Source organism: Monodelphis domestica, chromosome 3 (assembly GCF_027887165.1).
Source record: "Monodelphis domestica isolate mMonDom1 chromosome 3, mMonDom1.pri, whole genome shotgun sequence".
NCBI lineage: Eukaryota > Metazoa > Chordata > Mammalia > Didelphimorphia > Didelphidae > Monodelphis > Monodelphis domestica.
Genome location: NC_077229.1, coordinates 47,358,191 through 47,381,494, shown reverse-complemented (window position 1 = coordinate 47,381,494; position 23,304 = coordinate 47,358,191). Strand labels below are relative to the sequence as shown.

The 23,304-nt window shown below is 49.3% G+C and overlaps 1 protein-coding gene across 17 annotated transcripts in view; it reads left to right on the top strand.

Annotated features, from left to right (window-relative positions):
* Window positions 1-23,304, top strand: part of PITPNM2 (phosphatidylinositol transfer protein membrane associated 2) — a 280,414-nt gene that overhangs the window by 251,379 nt on the left and 5,731 nt on the right. For 8 of the 17 annotated variants that reach the window (XR_008917332.1, XM_056821841.1, XM_056821843.1 and 5 more), the window contains 11 exons: window positions 1,412-1,590; window positions 2,429-2,599; window positions 3,564-3,713; window positions 6,961-7,125; window positions 10,461-10,661; window positions 13,730-13,878; window positions 13,955-14,071; window positions 14,651-14,767; window positions 16,232-16,380; window positions 16,639-16,788; window positions 22,425-22,608. Coding sequence is in view for 15 of the 17 variants with exons in the window: in XM_056821841.1 (XP_056677819.1) it covers window positions 1,412-1,590; window positions 2,429-2,599; window positions 3,564-3,713; window positions 6,961-7,125; window positions 10,461-10,661; window positions 13,730-13,878; window positions 13,955-14,071; window positions 14,651-14,767; window positions 16,232-16,380; window positions 16,639-16,788; window positions 22,425-22,608 (1,732 nt within the window). In the remaining 2 variants the exon portion in view is untranslated. Of the gene's footprint in view, window positions 1-1,411; window positions 1,591-2,428; window positions 2,600-3,563; window positions 3,714-6,960; window positions 7,126-10,460; window positions 10,662-13,705; window positions 13,879-13,954; window positions 14,072-14,650; window positions 14,768-16,231; window positions 16,381-16,638; window positions 16,789-22,424; window positions 22,609-23,304 lie in introns of all 17 variants that reach the window. The other 9 variants (XR_008917333.1, XM_056821853.1, XM_056821854.1 and 6 more) reach the window with 5 other exon arrangements.

Genomic DNA, 23,304 nt, shown 5'->3' with positions numbered 1-23,304 from the left:
TCACTTATTTTAGTGGTCGCCATGGGAAAAATTCCCAAATATGAAAAATACCCAAGTTAGCTGGGTTTTATGGAGATTTTAATTAATACAAATAAAGGAATTAAGGGAAGGGAAAGAGACAGAGTAAGAGGAATAGTAGGAAAAGGCTAGAGCCTAGGCCAAATGGCCTAGTCTTTAATCACTCACCACAAGATTTTGTCCCAAGCAAACCTCTAGTGTTCAGAGAGAGACCCTCCAATTCAGCTTCCAAAGCTGAACTCCCTTCAGAGCCTCAAGCTCCTTCCTTTTAAAGAAAATTTTCCTCTTATGTCACCTCCCCTAAGTTTTCACGTCTACCAATCACAGTAGATGCTTTCCCTAGGACTGCCCATTCTTAGTTTTCACCACTCTTTAGTTCTCACCTTCTCTGGTTAGATTAAATCTTCTGAGTACTTCACACCTCTTTGCTAAGCTTGCCCTTTGTAAGTTGCTTGACCTTTTAGTGATTAATTTGACCTTCATAGTACTTAAGTACCCTTTTGTATTAGATCTAAAAATAGACCTAGCTTAAGGACTTTTGCCTCACTATAAGTATGGGTTGGGGACTTTTTCTCATTATTCCATCAGGAGTTTACAACTTTATCTTCCCCTAATTTTGTGCCTAAGTATGGGTGGAGTAATGTTAGAGTTCCCAATACATTCCTGACCAAGTACCTTCATTGTTTAAAATGGGGAATAGCCTTAACCAAATGTTCCAAGGTAGAGTCTGAGAAATTTTAAGATTCACACCCAGGACCTTCCATCTCTAGGCCTGGCTCTCTCTCCACTGAGCCACCGAACTGCCCCACAGTTATCTTCTTAATGGCAGAGCCAGGATTCAAATCCAGGCCTTCAGACTTGAAATCTAGTGATCTTTCTGCTATATCCAAAGAAAACAAATGTCCTCCCTTTCTGTACTCTCAGTCCTCTATGCCCAGGCCTCCTCGTGACTCTGGATTGGCTTTCCTGGTCCAAAGGATGCTGAGGATTAAGGCAGAAGTGCAAGGGATGTTGACCTAGGAGATATGAGCTCCTTGAGGGCAAGGACCATCTCCTTGGTGCCTCAACCAGTGCCCAGTTTGTAGCCTAAAATGAATGAGTTTCAGTTATTGATTAAATCATTAATCCCTGCATATGCCCAGCTGGCGAGCTTCCACTCACCATGCAGAAGAGTGCCGTGCTTGGTTGTGAAGCCAGGCTCTCCTTTGGTCCTTTGGTTCCTCTCTAGGCTCTTGGCCGCCCTACTAGGGCGAACCCATGTGTCTCCCCTGAAGTCCTCTGGGAACCTAGCCTCAGCCTGGCGGGAGGCCAGACCGTCCAGTCAGCATCCTTCCGTGCTGACCCCTGGGGTGGCGGGAAGCGTCTCATGGGGGGCCCAACCTCTCCTCTACAGTTTACACTCCAGCGTGTTGAGGACCGACCCCTGCTCCCGGCGTTCAAGCAGCTCCACCATGCTGGATGGGACTGGAAGCCTTGGGAGGTTCGAGTTTGAGATCTCCGACTTCTTCCTCTTTGGCTCCCCCTTGGGGCTGGTTCTGGCCCTGAGGAAGACAGTCATCCCAGCCCTAGACGGTGAGTACCCAGACCTGGAAAGGAGGGCTGGCCAGAAGGGGGGGGGGGTCCTCTCCTCCAGCCTTCTCCCCGAAGTCACTGGGGCACCCTGGACCCCGAAGGGAGGACCGGCTTCCGCCCTTTGGCCTTCTGATGGAATGGTCCGGGGAACATGGAGCCTGATAAAAGCTCTTGTTGTTGATAAGGAACAAGTCTTTTCACTGCTGAGTAGCTCCCTGATTTATCAGGAAGGAATTGACCCACTGGCTAGAGAGGGGAAAGGATTGGGAAGAACATCTCAGTTTCACCTAAATTAAGTGGCTTTTCCAAAGCCCACTTTAACCTCAGGGGAGTACAGTGGGAAGGGCTGTGGTTCTGGAGGCAGAGACTCTGGGTTCAAATCCCACCTTGAATGAGTCATTTCCCCCCAGTGGACTTCAGTTTCCTCATCTGTAAAATGGGGAGTTGTATTAGATGGCCTCTGAAGTCCCTTCCGTTCCTTGTCCTGCAATCCTGGCACCCCACACCTTCCTTAGTGGCCTTCCCTGCACTCAGTCAGGGCAAGAAGCCAGGAACTCTCTCAGTCAGTCAGCATTTATGAAATGCCTACTATGTGCCAAAAAAAAAAAAGCAGAAGACAGTTCCTGCCCTCAAGGAGCCCCCTTAGGAGGGGGGTTATATGGTTACATCCAGTGAAATGGGCTTGGAAAGGTTGTCAGCCCCAGAGTAGTGAAATGGCTTTCTGTGATTCCCCAAAATTTCTGCCCCCCATCAGTCTCCATGTCCTTCCCACTCCCTCCTGTACCCCAGGAGCCCTGCCCGCAGCCCACTTAGCCCCTCACTTTTCTTTCCCCTGCAGTCTTTCAGCTGCGGCCCGCCTGCCAGCAAGTCTATAATCTCTTTCATCCTGCGGACCCCTCAGCCTCCCGTCTCGAACCTCTCCTGGAGAAGAGGTTCCATGCCCTGCCCCCCTTCAACATCCCCCGCTACCAGCGCTTCCCCCTGGGCGACGGCTGCTCCACCCTGCTGGGTAAGGGGACCCTCCCTGAATGGTGGACCGGGCCGCTTTTCCCGGGCCCAAAGGGGCCCCTTGGTTGGTGGGTCCGAACTTCCAGTGCCCTGTCTCCCCTCCCTCCACCCAGGTCCATGTAGTTCCTGCTATGGGCCTGTCGGTCACTTTTCCCAGGCCCAGCTCCCCTGAGACAGCTCTTGGCTTAGAGCTCAGGCATCTTCCATTATGGGGCCAAGAATGGGTGCAGTGCCTCCTCTTTTTCCATCCTTTGTCCCTGGGCCATCATTGAGGGCAGGAAGAAGGCTGGTGGATTATCCTTAATAAATAACCCCACTTGGTTCCTTGGTGAGTCTGGCAAAGCCTTTCCTCCCTCTGGTCAGTGCCATTGTCTAAAACCCCCAGAGATGGAGACCCAGAGGCAAGGGAGGGTCCAGACCACTGGCTACTCCCAGGAGAAATCCCAAAGCCCCTAACCAGCATCTTCCTTCCTGGAACAGGAGGAGGAATCCTGGTCCCGGGACAGAGGCGGGAGTCTCCTTCCTCGTTGTCTCTCCACCCCTCCGTTCAATTGTTTCATTTTTAAAAACGTTTTCAGTCCCTCTAAGGGCCCTTCCCATCGGCGAGTTTAGGAAGTGGATGGGGCAGCCCAGGAAAGCTCCTGCGGGCATTCCCCTCAGGCAAGGTCTGCGGGGCAGCTCCAGCCATTGAGGGCCCACGGTTCCTACATCCCAGAGATCTGTGTGTCCTTCTTGTGTGTCCATAGCCAGTGTCTCCCCGAGTCCTTTGTCAAAAGACTCCCTTGTGGGCATCTGGGCGCCGTCCTCGGCCTCTGCTCGTGGCCCCAGATCCGAGGATCCCCCGCCGGGGAGTGGCCGGCCTGCAAGTGAAGCCCCGGGCATCCCTGGGCAGCTGCCCGCTCAGGACTCTGGTCACATGCCTGTTTGTTCTTGCCCTCTCTGTTCTCTCCCCTGTCTGCTTCCAGTCGAGACAGTGCAGAACAACCCTGTTCTCCTCCTGGAGGGGGGCCCCCTGGCTCCCCTCCAGCACCAGGACAGCTTCATGGAAACCAGTATTCCCGTTCCCGTGCTGAGCTGCCAAGATGGGTCCAGGAAAAGTTCTGGCTGTGCTGAGTGTGTGTAACGCCCCTCGACCACCCCAACCCCATTCCCCTGCATTGATGGAGTGTGCTGGCTCTGGGGGGCCTCACTGGCCACGTGAAGCTGAAGGCTTTTCCTGGGGGCTCCCCCTTCCCCCATAGTCACAGGGTCGTCGATTTATAGCTAGAAGGGACCTTAGAGGCTTTCTGGTCCAGATCCCCTCATCCTACAGATGAGGAAACTGAGGCTCCTAGAGCGACCTCAGCCAAAAGAAGCAAAGGCGTCCTTTCTGACTCAGAGGAAGCGAAGTGGGGTAGTGGATGGCATTCTGAACTTGGAGTCAAGAACTGAATTTGAGTCCTGACTCAGACGCTCCCTAGCTGGGTGGCCCTGGGCAAGTCACTTCACTTTTCTCAGCCTCCGTTTCCTCATCTATAAAATGGGGATCATCCTAGCACTCACCTGGAAGCGGGTCGAACGAGATCAGCTCTCTAAAGGGCTTTCCGAACCTCGAGGCGCTCTCTAAACGCCAGCTGGAGATGGCAGGAGGGGACGTGCTTTCGAGCTCGTTCTCATCTCCTCGTCTCATTGTGCAGTCCCCCGCTGCAGGGACAAGAACGCTAGACTGGGGACCGGAAGACCCAGAGTCTGTCCTGGCTTTGCTCGGGCCGCCGGCTTCCCCTCTCCGGGGTTCTGACGAATCCCTCGCTTCTCTAGAAAGCTTTAAGCGCGCCAGAGCCTCTCCTTCCACCTCATCCGGTCTCTTTGGTGACATCCTTTCCCAAGAAGTGTTCATTGGCTTGTTCTCCTCATCTCCGTTCCAAGCGCTTTCCTCACTACGACCCTGTGAGCTAGTGTAGCCGATATCTTGATATCCCCATTTTCCAGATGAGGAAACAGAAGCTAAAAAGTCAAGCTAGTAAGTGTTGGAGCTAGGATTCAGGCCCAGGTCTCCAGAAAGCCCAAGTCCAGTATCCTTTTCCACTGAACCATCCTATCTCCTGGGTCCCTTCCAGCTCTGGTGCTCACTGGTTCTGTGGGAGGAGGGGAAGAGCAGCTTACCTCCCTGGGCAGGTAAGAAATGAGGGGCTTCTGCTGGACAGCAGGCTCTTCCCTTCCCTCCCTCTCCTTCCCCCAACCCATATTCCCTAGGAGAAGCCTTCAGGCTGGTTGGTTTGGCTTTGAGCTCAAACAGTCTCTCTCTGTCTCTCTGTCTCTGTCTCTCTCTGTCTGCCTCTCTTTCTCTCCCTCCTGCTCCAAAGGGATGCTGCATGGCTCTGACTGGTGAGGCTGCAGACAGCCATTGGCCTTTCTTGGCATCTTCTCCTGGCTCGGACCCTCCCTGCCTGTCCTCCCTGCAGTCCTTGGGACAGAGCTCCTCCCGCCCTGTCCCCAAAGGCTTCTTCAGGGGGAACGTAGAGGGGCGGCAGGGGGAGGAAAAGTAGAAGCGGCCTCCTCCTCCACAGGACCCTTTTCTCATCTCGGTCCGTCCAGACTGGCTTGGCTCAGGGCTTTCTGTGTCTCCACCGCCTGCAGAGGAGGACGTGGGACGAAGGGTCTGGGGTTCAGACACCAAAACTGGCTGTAGTCATCAGAGCAGGGAACAGGCCGGCTGGCTCCGTGGTGATGGCTGGTCCATCCTCCCCAGAAGGAGTCCCGCCTGGCCTCTGCCTGGGCCCACAGAGACGGACGCCTCTTGGTCCGGATCATCCCTGGTCTCCCAGACTGTCCTGCCCTCCCCACAGCCGGGGAAACTGTTATATCATCTTCATTTTAGAAGTCGGTAGAGGAAGGGCAAGGCAGAGAGAGCTGAGCCCTTAAGAAAAAGGGAAACAGGCTTCTTTAGGGAATCCCTGTCTAGCTAGCACGATGGATCTGGGGAGGATAGTATCTGGGGGGGTCAGTTAGCCTGTGGCCATCCCTCAGGCCTCCTTTCTAACCTAGAACCCAGGGGGATCAGAGGATCCCCAGTTTAGATCCTGAAGGAACCTCAAAAGCCTTCAAGTTCAGGGTGAGGAAGCAAAGCCACAGAAGGTTCTATAATCAAGCCATTATCCCGAGGCTGGGTCAATGCTAGGGGGAGTGGGGTGCAAATGAAGAAGGGGGTACTCTCCAGCTCCCCAGGTCCCTAGTTGGTTCCCTCCCCCTTCTTGATTTTCCAATTGATCTGTCTAGTCCCATCCTGAACCGAATTCCTCCCTACAGACCCAAAGCCCTCAGGGATCCCCCCTCCCATCTCCTTCCCAGTTTTGTTTGTTTGGTGTTGTGTTTGCACCTGTGATGTTGTTTGGGGGGGGGGGCACTCCCAGCATGGAAAGATGGACATTCCATCCACCAACTCAGATCAGCAGCTCTTCATTTTTAAGCCACAGACTTAGTGAGTTAGTCTGGGACCACTGAGAGATGAAGTAACTTGTCCATCACACCACTAAGCATGTATCGGAGGCCGGATTGGAACCCAGACTTTGCTGGCTTTTCTCTCTGCCGTATTCTGCCTCTCAAGTCAGTTTCTGTTAACCGGGTGATATATGTTTGAGATGGACTGAACAGGCGGAAAAGAAGAGATGAGCTCCTAGTACCACACGCCCCAGAGCAGATGTCAGGATGGGAGGGTCGCTGGGGTCTCTCCTGGATTAAAATGTGGCCAGGAAAGAGGACCTGCCATCTGTCATTCCATGGTCTAACCTCCATCCCCATACACAGAAGGACACATGGACAGGGGATGGGGGGCCTGGGAGGAAGGGTGTAGGAGCTGCCTTCTCTTCTCATCCCAGCCCACCCTTCTCCTGCTAGCTTGGTTCCCTTCTGCCCTCCTGGATTTTCTGAGGCTCTGTCTGAGGCTGAGCCACTTTGCCTTTGGCTCTCTCTGTCTCTCTCTCTCTATCTCTCTGTCTGTCTGTCTCCCCCTCCATCTCTCTCTCTGTCTCTGTCTCTCCCCCTCCATGTCTCTGTCTCTGTCTCTGTCTCTCTCTCTCCCCCTCCATCTCTCTGTCTCTCTCTCTTCAGCTGTATGCTTCAGGGAAGCTTCTTGATCTCCACCCCCTCTCAGAGGCCCCAGCTGCCCCCCATCCCCTTTCTTCCCTCCTCCTTTATAGCCTGTGATCTCTGATAGGGGGTGGGGGGGTGGGGGGCTGCCACACAGTGGGTTTGGTTTTTTCCTCCCATTTTCCTTGTTTCTCCTCTTTCCCTGTCTCTTGCCTCTGTGGGTGGGCAAGTGGGCTGGCTGGCCAATGCTTGTGAGAAGTCAGAGACCATCTGATCTCCCCTTTCTGTTCTATGCAGCGGATGTGATCCAGTCCCACAATGCCATCTTCATGGAAAGCGCATCCCCTTCTTCTCCTGGCACAGCCCCCACCTTCCGGGGCTTCCGCCGGGCCAGCGAGGTCAGCATCACCAGCCAGGTGTCTGGCATGGCTGACAGCTACACAGCCTCCAACATCGCCAACAGTAAGTAAAGCCTGGGAGCATCCCTCGTTCTTCTTTTCTTTTCTTTGGGAAGAGGGCGGTTCAAGGGGCTGGGACCCACCTCAGCTTGTCCTCCAGCCTTCATCGGATGGGAAGCCTTGTCCCTCATGGAAGCGACCTCTGGCTTGGACCAGTGGCTCTGCCCCTCTCAACATGGCCTGGCCCCACCATCTTAGTGGGGAGTCTGGTGTAGACCCAGGACTCTGGAAGCAAAGTGGACATGTTGTAGGAGAGGGGGCCGTGGGGCCAGAGATGCTCCCCACCTTTGCCTAGCCAAGGTGGACAAGCTGTCAGTGGGAGGGAAGAAGGAAGGGGCTGCCGACACGGCCCACAGGACTTCCAGAGGGATTCTGAAGTCCAGGTCCAGACTCGAGGGATGGAGGATGTGGACCACTCAGGTGGCATTCCCAAAGAAGTCAAATCTCCCAAGTAGGATGTAAGCTCCTAGAGGGGAGGGCTGGCTTCTTGTTCTTTCTTTCACTTTGGTATCTCCAGTGTCAAATGCTGAGTAATGAATAAAGGAAGAAGTCATGACTGGCGCCATCTTCCATATCCCCAGTTTAACCCTCATATCCAGCAAGCATCAGGGTTTGGTCAATCTCACTGGTTTTTTGAATACATTCTGATCTGCTCCTTTATGTGGTCTGAGCCTTATAGATCTTTATTTTTATTTTTTCTAAGCCCTCACCTTCTGTCTTAGAATCAGTACTGTATACTGGTTCCAAGGCAGAAGAGTGGTAAGGGCTAGACAATGGGGGTTAAGTGACTTGCCCAGGGTCACACAGCTGGGAAGTGTCTGAGGCCAGATTTGAACCCAAGACCTCCCATCTCTAGGCTTGGCTCTCCATCCACTAAGCCACCCAGCTGCCCCGCTTCCCCCATACGTCTTTAGAAGAACAAGCTGAGGGCAGCTGGGTAGCAGTGAACAGAGCACTAGGCCTGGAATTGGGAAAACCTGGGTTCAAATCTGATCTCTGACACCTAACTGTGTGACCCTGGGCAAGTCATTTAAACCCCTTTGACTAGCCCTTACTGATAACTTAGTATTAATTCCAAGACAGAAGATAAGGGTATTTAAAAGAAGAAGAAGATGGTCAATCATGTCAAACAATTGCAGAGAGATGGGAGGGGAGGGGGAAGACCATTGGATTTAGAGAGGAGGAAGAGAAGGAAGAAGTCGCTTGTTGCCTTTGAGAGAGTTTTTTTCTCTAGACCACATTGGAAGTGGGGAGCCACATGGCAAGGGACTGAGGAGCTGAGTGGGTGCAGAGTAAGTGGAGGTGATGAATGTCAAGAACCCTTTCTAGAAGCTTGGCCATGAATGGAAGGAGAAAAGAGATGATGGCTTTGAGGGTATTTTGGGGTTAAAAGCGGTCTAAATTTGTGTTTAGGCTAACGGGCATGGCAGCACGTGGTGACTAGAAGAGGGAATCCTGCCTGAGCTCAGAGCACACTGGGAAATGGGGGAGGCATGCAGACTCTTAGCCTGGAGGAACTGGGGGGACCAACAGTCTTGGGAGTCAGGACACATACTAGGGAATGTGAGTACAGGCTAGACTACGCTAGACCCTTCACTGGACCACCAGAAACCTCTAGGCCTGACCAGGGCGTGTGGATCTGATTTTCTAGCCATCCATTTGTGGCTGGGAGTTCTTTCCCCCAGACTGAGAGGGAGATAAATGTCCATTTGTATCCTGCTCCAAATTCTCCACACTTGCCTGTTTGGGCCCCCACAGCCCCTGAAAATTCCCCGTTGGGGTGTCATACGCAGAATTCCTCCATCTACTCTGGACTGGCCCAGTGTGTTAAGTCACAGCAGATCAGAGGATCGCAGAACTAGAAAAGAATATGTGGAGGTCACCTCCTCATTTTACACATGAAGAAATTGAGGCATAGAGAGGCAAAGTGACTTGCCCAATGTCATACAGGTAGAAGTAGCAAAGCCAGGGTCACTAATCCTAGGCTCATGTAAGATTTAAATTAGTATGCAATCACTCCAAGTATTATATTGATAAAGTTTACTAATAATCACCTGAAGTAGAAAGAAAATACAAAAGAAATAGAAGTTCAAACCTAATTATCTAACAAAAAGTAAACCCACGTGTGTAAATTCTCCTGCCTCTCCCAAAGCCAGCTTCCACAGCTGCCATCACAGGAAGAAAGAGAGGGCCAGGGCTACACAAAACTTACACTCTCCCTATCTTAGTGCCTAACACGAGAAGGAAAGTGGGATGCTGGGAATTGAAGTCGTGGAGAGCAGATTCTCACTATCTCACTAGCTTCCCTTGACTTTGAGCATATGGCTGGGCAAGCCTCCCATGCCCAGTGCTAAGAAATAATGGGCAATTAGGAAAGGCAAGGTTGGCTGATTGGTTGTATAGTTGAAGGGAGAGAGGGGAAAAAAGGAAGGAAGGATGGATGGATGGATGGATGGATGGATGGATGGATAAATGGATGGAAAGATAGGTGGATGAATGAATGATTGATGGATAGATGGATGAATGGATGGCTGATAGATATATAGATGGATAAATGGATAGATGGATGGTTGATAGATAGATGGATGAATGGATAGATGGATAAATGGATGGATGGATAGATGGATGAATGGATGGATGGATGGTTGGATAGATGAATGGTTGGATAGATGAATGGATGGATGGATGGATGGATGGATGGATGGTTGGATAGATGAATGGATGGATGGATGGTTGATGGATAGATGAATGGATGGATGGATGGATGAATGGGTGGATACATGGATGAATAGATGGATGGATAGATGAATGGATGGTTGATGGATAGATGAATGGATGGATGGATGGTTGATGGATAGATGAATGGATGGATGGATGGATGGATGGACGAATGGGTGGATACATGGATGAATAGATGGATGGATAGATGAATGGATGGTTGATGGATAGATGAATGGATGGATGGATGAATGGATGGATGGATGGATTTTGCCATCAGCCTGAGCCCAGATTTAGGAAGGGAAATCTGCTGGGAAAAAATCAGAATCAAATAGTGAGGTTCCCAGTACTGATGATGGATTTGTCACTGCTCTTCGATAATTGAATGTTTTTTATCATCTCTTTTTTCTTATCATTGTTTGGGATTCTCTCTACCATTGGCCCCATTTGTGAGGACAGCTGATCAATCATTAACTCTCCAGCCTTTTCATCAAGATCTCAGCTGGCTGACTTCCCTTCTGAGGTGGGAGGAGGGAGTCAGAAGTACCACATGTGTCTCCCATGGTTCCATGGCTCTGTTTGCTGGTGTTAATGAGCTTCGTTATTGTTTTTGTTCCTTAGAAACCCAAACGGCCCTCAGTCACACCCCCAGTGTCAGGCGCCTGTCCCTGCTTGCCCTCCCCCAGCAGCCCCCCGACACCCTGGTGCCCCAGAGGCCCAGGCCTCAGCCAGGGGAGCTACCCGTCAGCCCTGTAAGAGAGAGGTTGGTGGGGGATCTGAGTCCGAGCCTGGACCGAGTCCCCAATCTGGACATCGGAGAAGGTATTGTGGGGAGGGCAGCCCCATGCCTTCCTTCTTCCCACAAGTCACACTTTGCTCTCATTTCTGGGCACATTTTCACTCCTACCCTGTCTTGTCAGGAGCAATGTTAGGCTCACTCCTCAGAGCCCTGAGGGGAATTCTGTCTGGGTCATTGCTGGGCTGGGCCTAAGAACTAACCCTACTCTGCAGAGCTGGGAGGGCAATGGAATGAAAACTGAGTTTCAACCAAAGGGTTTGGGTAGAGGCGCTGCTTGAAAATTAGATTAGCTGAGATAAACCAACTCTCCCACCCTAATGCCTCTCCCAGAAACCTCTAGACTGCTTTCTCTAGGGTGGGCAAAATGGCTTATTCTGGGAACCTGTGGATCGACAGAGCATGAAATGGCTGGAGAAGCCATAAGAGGCAGAGGACAGGAAGGCTGGCACAGCCTTTACAGTCTGGAAAGACAAGCCAAAAGGGGCTGGAACCAACAGAAATAGGGTACCGCTGGGGGTGTCTGAGTGGAACACGTGGATGTTTCCTAGGCCGTGGGAATCTGGAGGGAGGCTACAGCTTTGTAGTATCAGCAGGCTTAAGAGTCAAAACGTTGGTAGGTTGGAGGGTGTCCAGAAGAGAACAGCCAAGATGGTCAAGAGTCCACGTCTTACCAGGATCCATTCGAGAAGACCCGGGGTGGAGGGGTAAATACATCAACATGTCCAAGCATTTTTCACATAGAAAAGAAAAGAATTGGTTTATTCTGCTCAGACCTCTGAACAGACCTTAGAAACACTGAATACGATCAAGAGATTTTGGCTAACCAGAGGGAAGAAGCTTTGTATGGGTCAGTTGTCCCAAGGCAGACGGCACGAATTTCTACCATGGGAGGTGAATGCCAGGAGGGTGGCCAAGCTCTCTGTCCGTCAGAGCCCTCTGCAGCAGACTGGCTGGACCTCGTGCCCTGTATATGACCACTTACTCGCTTTTATGCCAGGGCATGTGGCTCTGCTGGCATGATGCCCATGCCCTGATCTGTCTGCTCTGGCCCTAACCTCTGCCTCCTGTGCTTTGCCACACTCGGATGCCATCGACTCTTTGCTTGCTTTCCACCATTAATGCTGGGCTCCTTTTCTACCACCTCTTCTAAGTCTGAAGTGGGGGAGGTTCTCCGGTGCGGCAGGGGACGGGGGGGTGGGGTGGAGGGGGAAGGGGTGATGAGGGGGAGAACCCTGACTTCCAGACATTGGCAGTGATAGGCTGCTCACCTCTTAGAAGTCTCAGGAATCAGTAATACTGGCTGACATTCTCATAGCATGGAAGGTTTTTGCCAAGTGTTCTTTTGATCCTCACATCCTCCTGGGAGGGGGTGGGTTAGTACAAGTGGTATCCCCATTTCACAGATGAGGAAACTAAGTCTCATAGAGCTTGCCTCCAATATCACATTGCTAGGAAGCAGCAGAACTGGGACGGAACTCAAGCCATCTGATGCCAAGTGTGGGGCTCCTTTGGCTAGAGCTGAAACCACCTTCAAAATATGTCCTATCTAGCTATTAAGAGAACATTGTTCAGACTCTTCTTCCTCCCCATCCAATCCTGGTCCAGCCCTGGCATAGACCATTTAGTTTAAAAGCCTGACTCTGGGGCAGAGGGCACCCCGAGGAGCCTTGGTTTGGGGGGCCTGAGCCAGAACTAGAATCATCTCTAAGGATGGAGACACCACTGAGTGAAATCGTGGGGCTCCTCTCAGTGTGTCTGAGGCTGGGCAAATGCCAGGCACCTTCCTGCTTGGAATTATGGACAAGCTGAATTATGCAGACCTGGGCCTGCCCCTCTAGCAGACTCTACTGGCCTGGACTCCCATTGTAGTATCAGCAGGCTTAAGAGTCAAAACGTTGATAGGTTGGAGGGTGTCCAGAAGAGAACAGCCAAGATGGTCAAGAGTCCACGTCTTACCAGGATCCATTCGAGAAGACCCAGGGTGGGTCTTCCAGAAATCCAGAATTGGAGTTAGTGGACTGAGCCAGCCAGGGAGCCTGGGGATGGACTGAGCTAGGCAGGGTCCCTCCTCTCTTTTCTTCTGTCTCTGTCTTTCTCTGGGTCTCTATCTCTTTCACACACACACACACACACACACACACACACACACACACACACACACACACACACACACACACACACACATCCTCTCTCTTTCCCTTCATCAGTATTTTCCTTCCTATCTCTCTCATTTCCTTTCTCTATTTCTCTCCCTCTCATTCTCTCTACCTGTCTCTTTGTCTCTCCATCTCGGTCCCTCCCTTTTTCTTTCTCTCTATTTCTCTCATTCTCTGTCCCTCACACACATCCTCTCTTTTCTTTTTCTCTTATTCTCTTTTCCTCCTCATCTCTGTTCTCTCTTCTCTTTCTCACTTGTCTCTCCTCTCATTTCTGTCTCTCTTTTCTCTCCTGTCTCTCTCTCTCTCTCCTCCTTGTCCCTCTTTCTCACTTTGCTTTCTCCTCTCCTCTTTGATTTCATTTTCATTTCCTTCTCTTCTCTCATTTCTCTTATCTCTCTTCCTGGTTCCTCTTCTCTCACTTCTCTCTCCTCTCTTCTCATTCTCATTTTCTGTCTTCTCTCACTTCTCATCTGTCTCTCCTCTCTCTCCTCTCATCTGTTCTCATTTCCTCACTTTCATTTTTCTGTCTTCTCTTATTTCTGTCTCTTCTCTGTCTCTCTTCTCACTCTTATTTTCATCTCTCCTCCTCCTTGTTCCTCTTCTCTTTCTCACTTTTCTCTCCTTACCTCTCTGTTTCCATTCTCATTTTTCTGTCTTCTCTCATATCTCATCTCTGTCTCTCCTTTTTGTGTCTTCTCTCTCTCATTTTTCTTCTTCCTCTCATCTCTGTTCACATTCTGTCTCTCTCTCATTTTTCTCTCTTCTCCTCATCCCTCCTCTCTCTCACTTTTCTCTCTCCTCTCCATTCTCTTTCTCTCTTTTCTCTCTCCTCTCATCTCTATTCACATTCTCATTCTCTCTCATTTTCCTCTCTTTCTTGTCTCTCTGTCTGTCTCTCCAAATTTTAGTTATCAAGTCTTTTCTCCCACCAGTTGCCACCAAATGGTGGGGCACAAAGAGGATCGACTATGCCCTGTACTGCCCGGATGCCCTCACTGCTTTCCCCACTGTGGCTCTCCCCCACCTCTTCCATGCCAGCTATTGGGAATCCACCGATGTGGTCTCCTTCCTGCTGAGACAGGTAGGTCCACATCTTTGGTCTCTGCCTCCCAGGTGGTCATTCTTCTTCCTCATTCCTCCATCTGTCCCCACCCCAGGTCATGAGGCATGAAAATGCCAGCATCTTGGAGCTGGATGGCAAGGAGGTGTCTGTGTTTACCCCCTCAAAGCCCCGAGAAAAATGGCAGAGGAAGAGAACCCACGTAAAGCTGCGGGTAAGCTGCCAGGAGTGGGACAAGGGGCCCCCTACAGGGAAGACCACGACCTGTCCAGAGAAGAGCTCCAGTCAGGCCAAGCCTCGGAGCCCTTCTCAGACTCATATCCTTAAATGCACAAAAGAAAACGTATAGGACGGCAAAGGAAACCAAAAGGAAATGAAAATAAGGATTCTTTTTTCCCCCATACAAGTTCACAGACCATTCTCCCGAACTAAATAAAATTATCTTCAGGCCCACTTGGGGGTTTGTGGACCCCAGATTAAAAAACACTGGTCACATAAGAAGATAAGCCAAACCAGACTAATGGCAGACATTGCAAAGGAGGCTGGTGACAGGTACCCAAGGCTGGATAGTTCTGACTCTAGAGTCTGAGAACCTAGATTAAGATCCTGCCTCAACCTTTTGTCCCTTTACCTCCTCGGGCCTCAGTTTCTTAATCTGTAAAATGGGAGATGGCCTCTGAGGCCCCTTCTAGCTCTAGATTTGGAAGTCTAAGGCTCCCCAACCCTCCAAACTCTGCCTCAGGATCCACCCATCCCAGGGTCTCCCTTGCCTCTTCTCTGTTCCTTCCCCCAGAATGTCACTGCTAATCACAGGATCAATGATGCCGTAGCCAATGAAGATGGCCCTCAGACTCTGACAGGCCGGTTCATGTATGGACCTTTAGACATGGTCACTCTGACAGGGGAGAAGGTGAGTGGAGTCTGAAGAGGGAGGTCATGGGAGGGGGACCCCAGGGGTCAAGGGGTGGGACAAGTTTTTCAGAATCATAAAATCAGAAGAACCTCAGAGGCCTTCCAGTGACTGGCACATAGTAGGTGCTTAATAAACATTTAGTGCCTGACTACCTTCTAGTTCAGAGCTCCATCCTGTGACATCCTCACTAACAGATGATCAGTCAGATTCTGCACTCTCAGTTCCCTGGAAAGAGCAACAAAGGAGGAGCCAATAGGCCTGGGTTGGAAACCAAGGGATTGACACCATCCTCGAGTGTCCAGCTCATGCTGATCACTCTTGGTTTCATCTTGAACACTTCTCCTTTGGAGGCCTCTGTTTCTCTAGCTGTAAAAATGACGGGGTGATCCTGAATGGCCTCTGAGGTCTTTTCCAACTCTCTGGGCCTCGGTTTCCCTCTATGGAAAGGGAAAGATGACCTTTCCACCTCCAGAGCCATGGTGTTATGGGCCTCCCAAGGCAGCCTGTTCTGAATTAGGGTTCCTGCTCAAACTGAGCTGAAATCTGGCTCCCCAGGACATTCCCTGGTCCTGGCTATTAAGTCAAGTGAACAAGCATTCCCTGCTGGGTATGGTGGAGGGCAAGCCTGGGGCGAGAGGTTAGGAGCTCTGGGTTACAAATCCAAGCCTGGCACCAGTGTGGTGGCTGCTTGGTGGCCTAAGGAAGGCTAAATAAACCCTTACTATGAGAGAAAGGGGAGGGGGGGGTAGACAGAGACAGAGAGAGTCAGAGACAAAGATGGAGGCACACACAGAGGGAGGGAGAGAGAGAGAGACAGAGACAGAGAGAGAGACAGAGAGAAAAAGGGAGAAGAGAAGGGAAGAGAGAAGAGAGAGAAATGGAGAGGGAGATGGAGAGAGAGAGAGATGGATGGATGGATGGCTAGATGGATGGATGGATGGATGGATGGATGGATGGATGGATGATAGGTGGGTAGACAGGTTGGTAAATAGAATACTGATTAAGGGCTTAGTATGTTCCAGGCAGTGTTTCTTAAGTACTGAGCAATATAGTCCTTGCCCTCAAAGAGCTTCTCTTCATGAGGGAAAGAAATAGCATAAATCATGTTCCAACAAGCTCTAGCAGAGCAGATGGTGGGAAGGCTTCTCGGAGGGGAAAAGCTGGCCTGGCCTCCGGAGGATTGAGCTGAGCTCTTTTTGCCTTCTCACTGGGGTTTTGCAAAATAGTGCTGACTCTCCTCAGAGAGAATGAGTGGGGAAGGAAGGAGAGAGCAGAAATGCCCTTGGGCGAGCACCACCATGGCTGTGCTGAGAGTCCTTTCGGCTAGGCGAGGTCCCAGGGTGAGAGTGTCCCCAGGTTGAGGGCACGGCTGAGCGGGGAGGGGGTCCGGCCTCCTGCCAGCATTAGGCCGCAGGATTCCAGCCAAGCCAAAGGGAGGTTCTTCGCTGCGCCTCCCACCAGGTGGACATCCACATCATGACTCAGCCGCCATCCGGGGAGTGGGTCCACTTTGACACGCTCGTCACCAACAGCAGCGGGCGAATCTCCTACACTATCCCTGAGGAGCAGCGTCTGGGGGTCGGCGTGTACCCCATCAAGATGGTGGTCAGGTGGGGACGGGTGTCTATTCGCAGCCTTGGGGGAGGGGAACGGGCTGTCCAAGCTTGAGAGAACTTGTGAAACTGGCGCCATGACAGCCGGGAGGAGTAGCTCGTCCATTGGTCCTCGGGGATTGGACAAAGGCTCCCAGAGGCTCGGGGTTCCTCCATAGACATAGCAAATGGGGTTGGGTTCGGGGGAAAGCTGGGTCTAGGCACGGGATGGAGGAGAAGAGCATTCCTGGGTCTCTGACGGCTGTTTCCCAACAGGGGGGACCACACGTTCGCAGATAGCTACATCACCGTCCTGCCCAAGGGGACAGAGTTTGTGGTGTTCAGCATCGACGGCTCCTTCGCCGCCAGCGTCTCCATCATGGGCAGCGACCCCAAGGTGCGAGCGGGTGCTGTGGATGTAGTAAGGTGAGCCGGGGAGAGAGGAGAGGCCGGCCTGCTCCCCTCCCCTCCTGTCTTCTCCCTTCCTCTTCAGCCACCTTCCTCCTTCAGCCCAGCATTATGTCAAGGACTGGCCCTTTGGTGGCTGCCGCACAGAACTTGGGGCTCCTGCCCAAGTCATGCCGCACCGCTCTTGCAGCCATTTTTACAGATTTTGCCCATTTGAGCTTCCTCGTCGGCAGAGCTTTTGAGTTTGTGACTCAGATATTTAGAGACAGAACTTTATCCTTCATTGTCTGTCAGCAGAAAAAAGGCAAAAAGGGGGCTGCTGGGTGGCTCAGGGGATTGAGAGCCAAGCCTAGAGATGGGAGGTCCTGGGTTCAAATGTGTCCTCAGACACTTCCCAGCTGTGTGACCCTGGACAAGTCACTTAACCCCCCTTGCCTAGTGTAAAGGGTGAAATTATGGTTGAGACTGAAAAAAATCTAAATTTAAGTGGTCTCCAAGGAAAATTCCAAATAATAAAATACCCAAGTCAGTTGCCAAATTTTATGGTGATTTAATTACAACAGGAAGAAGAAAATATGAGAGAGAGAGAGAGAGAGAGAGAGAGAGAGAGAGAGAGAGAAAGACAGAGAGAGAAAAGAGAGAGGAGAGAAAGGGAGGGAGAGAGAGAGAGAGAGAGAGAGAGAGAGAGAGAGAGAGAGAGAGAGAGAGAGAGAGAGAGAGAGAGAGAGAGAGAGAGAGAGAGAAGGAAAGGAGTTTAACTCAAAAAGCGCTCTGGCTCAGGCTGAGTCAAAACAGGAGTTTAAGGCCTGGAGAGCCAAGGCAGAGAAAGGGGTCAGTTCTTATCACTCACGTGACCGGTCTGAAGGAAAGCTGTCTGTAGGGCTCCTCCAAGCTCGAGCTCCAGGATCGAACTGACTCTAGCCCTCTCCCCAAGAAGTCCCGAGAACTCCAGAGGCTGTTCTCTACCTCACTTCCTGCATCTCACATGTGCCAATGGTGGCTCAAGCTTGACTTAGGACAGCCCAGATGTCCGTCCTTTTTTTTGCACATGTCTGTTGAAAGCCATTTTCTCAGATAATTAAATCTTGGGTTTGATGCAGACCTTTCAAAATCTTGTTAAACTGAGTAGGGAGGAGAAATGTAGTTTCCAAGACCTGATTCTGTTATTCCAAGTATCTCTATTGTTATTGATCAGGAAATAGCTAAATCAGATCTTCTAAAGAATGGTCTGATTAGGGTGGAATAGTTTTAAAATTCACACTAGCTCCTGCCCTTCTGTCTAAGAATTGTTACTATGCCAAAAAAAGGCAAGGGTTTTAAGACAGAGATGGGGGGTGGGGGGGGGGGGGGGAGAGACAAACAAAGAGAGAAAGAGAGACAGAGAGAGAGACAGAGAAGACAAATAGACAGAGACATAGATAGAGAGACAAAGAGCAACTGGGAGAGGAGAGAGAGAGACTGAGAGAAATGACACAGAACCCTGGAGAGTTTGCAGGAGTAGAGGGTGGTCCATAGTGTCTCATGCTTCAGGAACATGGAGGACCAGGTCAGAAAAGGACCACCTCGATGGAAGTTAGGAACATCGAGTTACATCGCCCTGAGGCCCCCACATTCTTCATTTAAAAAGCAGAAGCCTCCTTCCCTCATAGGGTAGTTGTGAAAATTATTTGTAAAAAATATTTATAAATTATACATAAATAGAATAATAGCAAACATTTTAACACTTTAAGACCTTTTATATAGTGCTCGAAGTTTGCAACACATTTGTATAAATGATTATTTTATTTATGAATCTAAATTTTATATATAAATATGATTATTATATATGATTTAGAAAGAGGATCTCCTTTGGTCCCCACAACAACCCTGGGAGGCAGGTGCTATTATTTTCCCCATTTTACAGAAGGCAGAAACTGAAGTAGGCAGAGGTTAAGTGAATTGTCCAGGATCACACAGCTAATAAATGTCTGAGATCGGATTTGAACTTGTAAGGATAATTTTACAGTTGTGACCTAAACTATATTTAATTGCTGTTCGCCATGGGATATACCAAATAATAAAATACCCAAGTCAGATGGAAATTATGGTGAATTTAATTAATATAGAAGAAAGAAATGAAGAAAGAGAGAGAGAGAGAGGAAAGAGTTTATTTAAACTGCTCCAGCTCAGGCTGAGCCAGGCAGGAGTTAAAGACCCTGGCCAAAGGGGCCTCCCCTGAGCGCCAAGGGAAAAGGAAGTCAATCTTTATCACTCACCACGTGACCGTCTCAAGGAAGCTGTCTGAGGGAGCTCCTCCAGGCTCAAGTTCCAGGATCGAACTGGTGCCCAGGCCTACTCACAGGAAGTCACCAGCCAGATCCACCTCTCCAGGGAAAGAGGGTGAAGAGAGGAAGTGACGTACCCTATATAGACGGTTTTACGTCACTTTCCTGCATCTTATCTGTACCAATGGTAGCTTACTTAGCTTGACTTAGGACAGCCCAGGAGTCTGTCAGCTGCACATGTCTATCAAAGGCCATCCTCCTAGATAATTAATCCTTAAGTATGGGTGCAGACATTCCTGGCCTTGTTAGACTAAGTATGGTAGAGCTATGTAAAGTTCCCAAGATATTCCTGATTCTGTTAGACCAAGTATCTCCATTGTTATAATCAGGAGGTAGCTAAATCAAATCTCCTAAAGTATGGTCTAAGTAGGGTGGAGTAATTTTAAAGTTCACAAACTCCAATCCAGGGCTAGTTCTCTAGTCAAGGGCTCTATGAGGTGGAGTATTACTTGTCGTATTGGGGCAGCCTACCAGAATGGCCAGGAAACTGGCTTTGGAGCTAAGAAGGCCTCTACTATCTGTGCGCCTCCAGGTCAGTCGTTTAACCTGTCCATGTTCTCAGACATCTCTCTAGGACTGCAGGCTGCCAAAAAAATGCCAACATGCTATGGGGGGAGGGAGAGAGGAATAGAAAATGATCTTTGTTTCCAATGAATAATGTTTGAAAATGACCAAATAAAATAATATTGAAATTAAAAAAATAAAAATAAAATAAATATAAAGACATTTAAAAACACAATATAAAACTGAGTGCATGGAGGGAAATCTACCATTGCATCAAATGGAATCCAAATTACAGGAGTTGCAATCATGCTATCTGACCAAACAAAAACAAACATTCAAAAAGATAAAAAGGGATAAACAAGAAAACTATGTTAGAAGGGCAATTAGGTAGCACTAGAGATGGGAAGCCCTGGGTTCAAATTTGATCTCAATCACTTCCTAGCTGAGTAACTCTGAACAAATCACTTAACCCCAAACTGCCTAGACCTTCCTGTTCTTCTATCTTAGAACTGATACTAAGACAGAAAGTAAAGGTTTCAAAAAAATAAAACGAAAACTCCATTATGCTGAAAGAACCCATAGACAACAAAGCAATATCAGTAATAAACTTATATGCTCTGAATGCCTTTGTAACCAAATTTGTAAAAGAAACATATAATTTTAGGAAGATGTAATAACAGAAAACTTCATTATCCTCAATTTCAGATAAACCTAACTGAAAAATAAACAAACAGAAATTTTGGAACTAAACAAACTAGTTTTCTGGAGAAAGTAGAGTTAAAAGACTTACAGCATCTTCTTGACAGGACTGTAAAAGAATATGCATATTCTCAGCACTACATGAAACTTTTAAAAAATTGACCATGTACTAGGGCCCAGAAATATTACAAACAAGTATAAAATGTAGAAGTGCTGATACATCCTTTATAGACCATATTGCAATAAAAATAGCAATACATTCAGGGACTACAACAACAACAAAAAAATTGCCAACATGCATTGGAGAGAGTTTCCTCATTCCACAGTTCCTTAGGCCACTGAAATTGGAGCTCTAGGCCCAATCCCTGTTCTTCCCCCCTTTAACCTTGTTAATAATGCCGTCCTCTCCAATTTGGGGGATTTATTTTCCATACATTTTACATTCATTCACCATTATACATGTTGTTTCTGCCCAGTTGAATGTAACTTCCAGAGTTGTTTGGGGTTTCGTCTTCCCTAGAGCCTAGCAGAGTGTCTGGCATAAAGCAGGCCCTGAATCAGGGCCTATTGTGCAAATGAGAGGGTTCCAGATTGGGGTTGTCTGCTCTCAAAAAGCTCATTTTCTAATGCACAGAGTTCAATAATATGTTGCTCCAGCTCCAAGTTTGCTCCATCAACTCACAAGGACACTGACTCCCAAAGGGTGGGCTGTTGCCATGGGTTCTCGGTATAGCCCTTCAGGAGATTACTGTAACACTAGAGCTCATGAGCCCCCACCATTGTGCTTTTCCTTAATAATCAGACAGGGGATACAATTAGTTGTTGTTGTTGTCTTAAACCCTTACCTTCTGTCTTGGAATCAGTACTGGGTATTGGTTCCAAGGCAGAAGATCGGTAAGGACTAGGCAGTGGGTGTTAAGTGACCTGCCCAGGGTCACACAGCTGGGAAGTGTCTGAGGCCAGATTTGAACACAGGACCTCTCATCTCTAGGCCTGACTCTCAATCCACTGAGCTACCTAGACACCCCCTACAATTAGTTTTTGAAGTATCATATTTGCTTAAATGACCCTATCCTGTAGCACATTCTCCCATAGACACGCCGAGAGCCTACAGGGCAAGGAAGACTGGACATTAATTTAAAATACAGTGGAAGTGAAGCATAGTAATAGAGAATACATAGGACCAAAGCAGCTCACCACTGTAGATCAGCAAGGTCTCAATATCCTTCCTCAAGAGAGTCATCACAAAGCTCTCAGGCATCGAAGGCACCCATAGCAGGAACATATGTGGCCAAAGCAACTCACGGCTCTGATTTAGGTGTCACAAAGCATTAGTAATAATAGCATCTGACATTTGTGTAGCAATTTAAAGAATGTAAAAGGGGAGGGAAGGCACATGAATCATGTAAGCATGGAAAAATATTCTAAATTAATTAAATAAAATTTTTTAAAAAGAATATACAAGTTTAGATGAGCACACTTCTGGGGGAGATATTAAGAAAAAATGATGTAAATCTAATATAAAAATGTGAAGATATTTTCTAAAAAAATAAAAAATATAAAGCATTTTTTTTTTAATTTTAAAAAATTAAAATCCTTATCATCTATCTTGGGATCAATACCAAGGATTGGTTCCAAGGCAGAAGAGCAGTAAGGGCTAGGCAATGGGGATTAAGTGACTTGACCAGGAAGTGTCTGAGGTCGTATTTGAACCCAGGACTTCGCATCTCTAGGCTAGCTTTCTATCTATTGAACTGCCTAGTGACCCCATAAAGTACTTTAAGTGCCAGTTGAATGGTAAAGTTAATTCTAAAAACTGATATTTATAGATTTATAGATATTTACAGCGACCTGTGTATAATCTCAGCTGTTCCTCCTGATACCCTTAATAAAGTAGGTACTAGGTTTTTTTGATCCCCTGTTTTACAGATGAGGAAACTGAGGCTCATAATGACTTGCCCAGGGTCAAAGAGCTAGTAAGGGGATGAAACAGGATTTGAACTCAGGTCTTCCTGACTTCACACTCTCTATAAACATTATGAAAGTTCAAGGGAGAGCTCCCAGGGTGTGGGGAGGTGGGGCTGGATGTGACTCTGGGCCCACAGGCTTCTTCCACTCCATCTGCAGACACTGGCAGGACCTCGGCTACCTCATCATCTACGTGACAGGACGGCCCGACATGCAGAAGCAGCGGGTCGTGGCCTGGCTAGCACAGCACAACTTCCCTCATGGGATCGTCTCCTTCTGTGATGGCCTCGTGCATGACCCTCTGCGGCATAAGGCCAACTTCCTGAAGCTCCTCATCACCGAGGTAAGTGCTTCCCTCCAGCCTAGCAGGACCACATGGCTGCCTGCCACCACTGGGTGAGAAGGGCAGCAACAGGCTGGAGGGAAACCAGAGGGGGGCTGCCAAAAGGGCAAAGGACCTGGGGTTCTGCTATGTGGGGATGGAGGGGGTGGCCTGGGAGGGTTTAATCTAGAAGACCCAGGGGAGGCATGGGGGAGAGGAGAGCTGCTTTCAGAGACAGGGGGCGGGAGAGAGAGACAGGGAAGGAGGAGAGAAGGCGGGAGAGACAGAGTAGGGAGAGAAAGACAGAAGAGGGGAGGGAAAGACAGAGGAGTGGGGAGAAAAAGGAATGGGAGAGAGCAGGGGAGGAGAAGGGAGAGACAAAGGTGGGGGAGAAAAGGGAGGGAGAGGCAGGGAAGAGGGAAGAAAGAGAGGGAAAGACAGGAGGAAAGAACAGAGAGAAGAGAGGAGAGAGATAGGAGGGGGAGGAGGTGAGAAGGAGGAGGGAGAGAGAAGGAGGGAGAGGGAGGAAGAGAGAAAGGGAGATGGGGGAAAGACAGGTGAGAGAGGTGGGGGAGAAGAAAGAGGGAGAGGAAGGGACAGAAGGGTGAGAATGGGAAAGAAAGAGTAATAGGAGAGAGGAACAGTATACAGGCAAGAAAGAAAAAGATGGGAGAGGAAGGAAGGAGGGAGAGAGAGAGAGAGAGAGGAGGGGAGGAG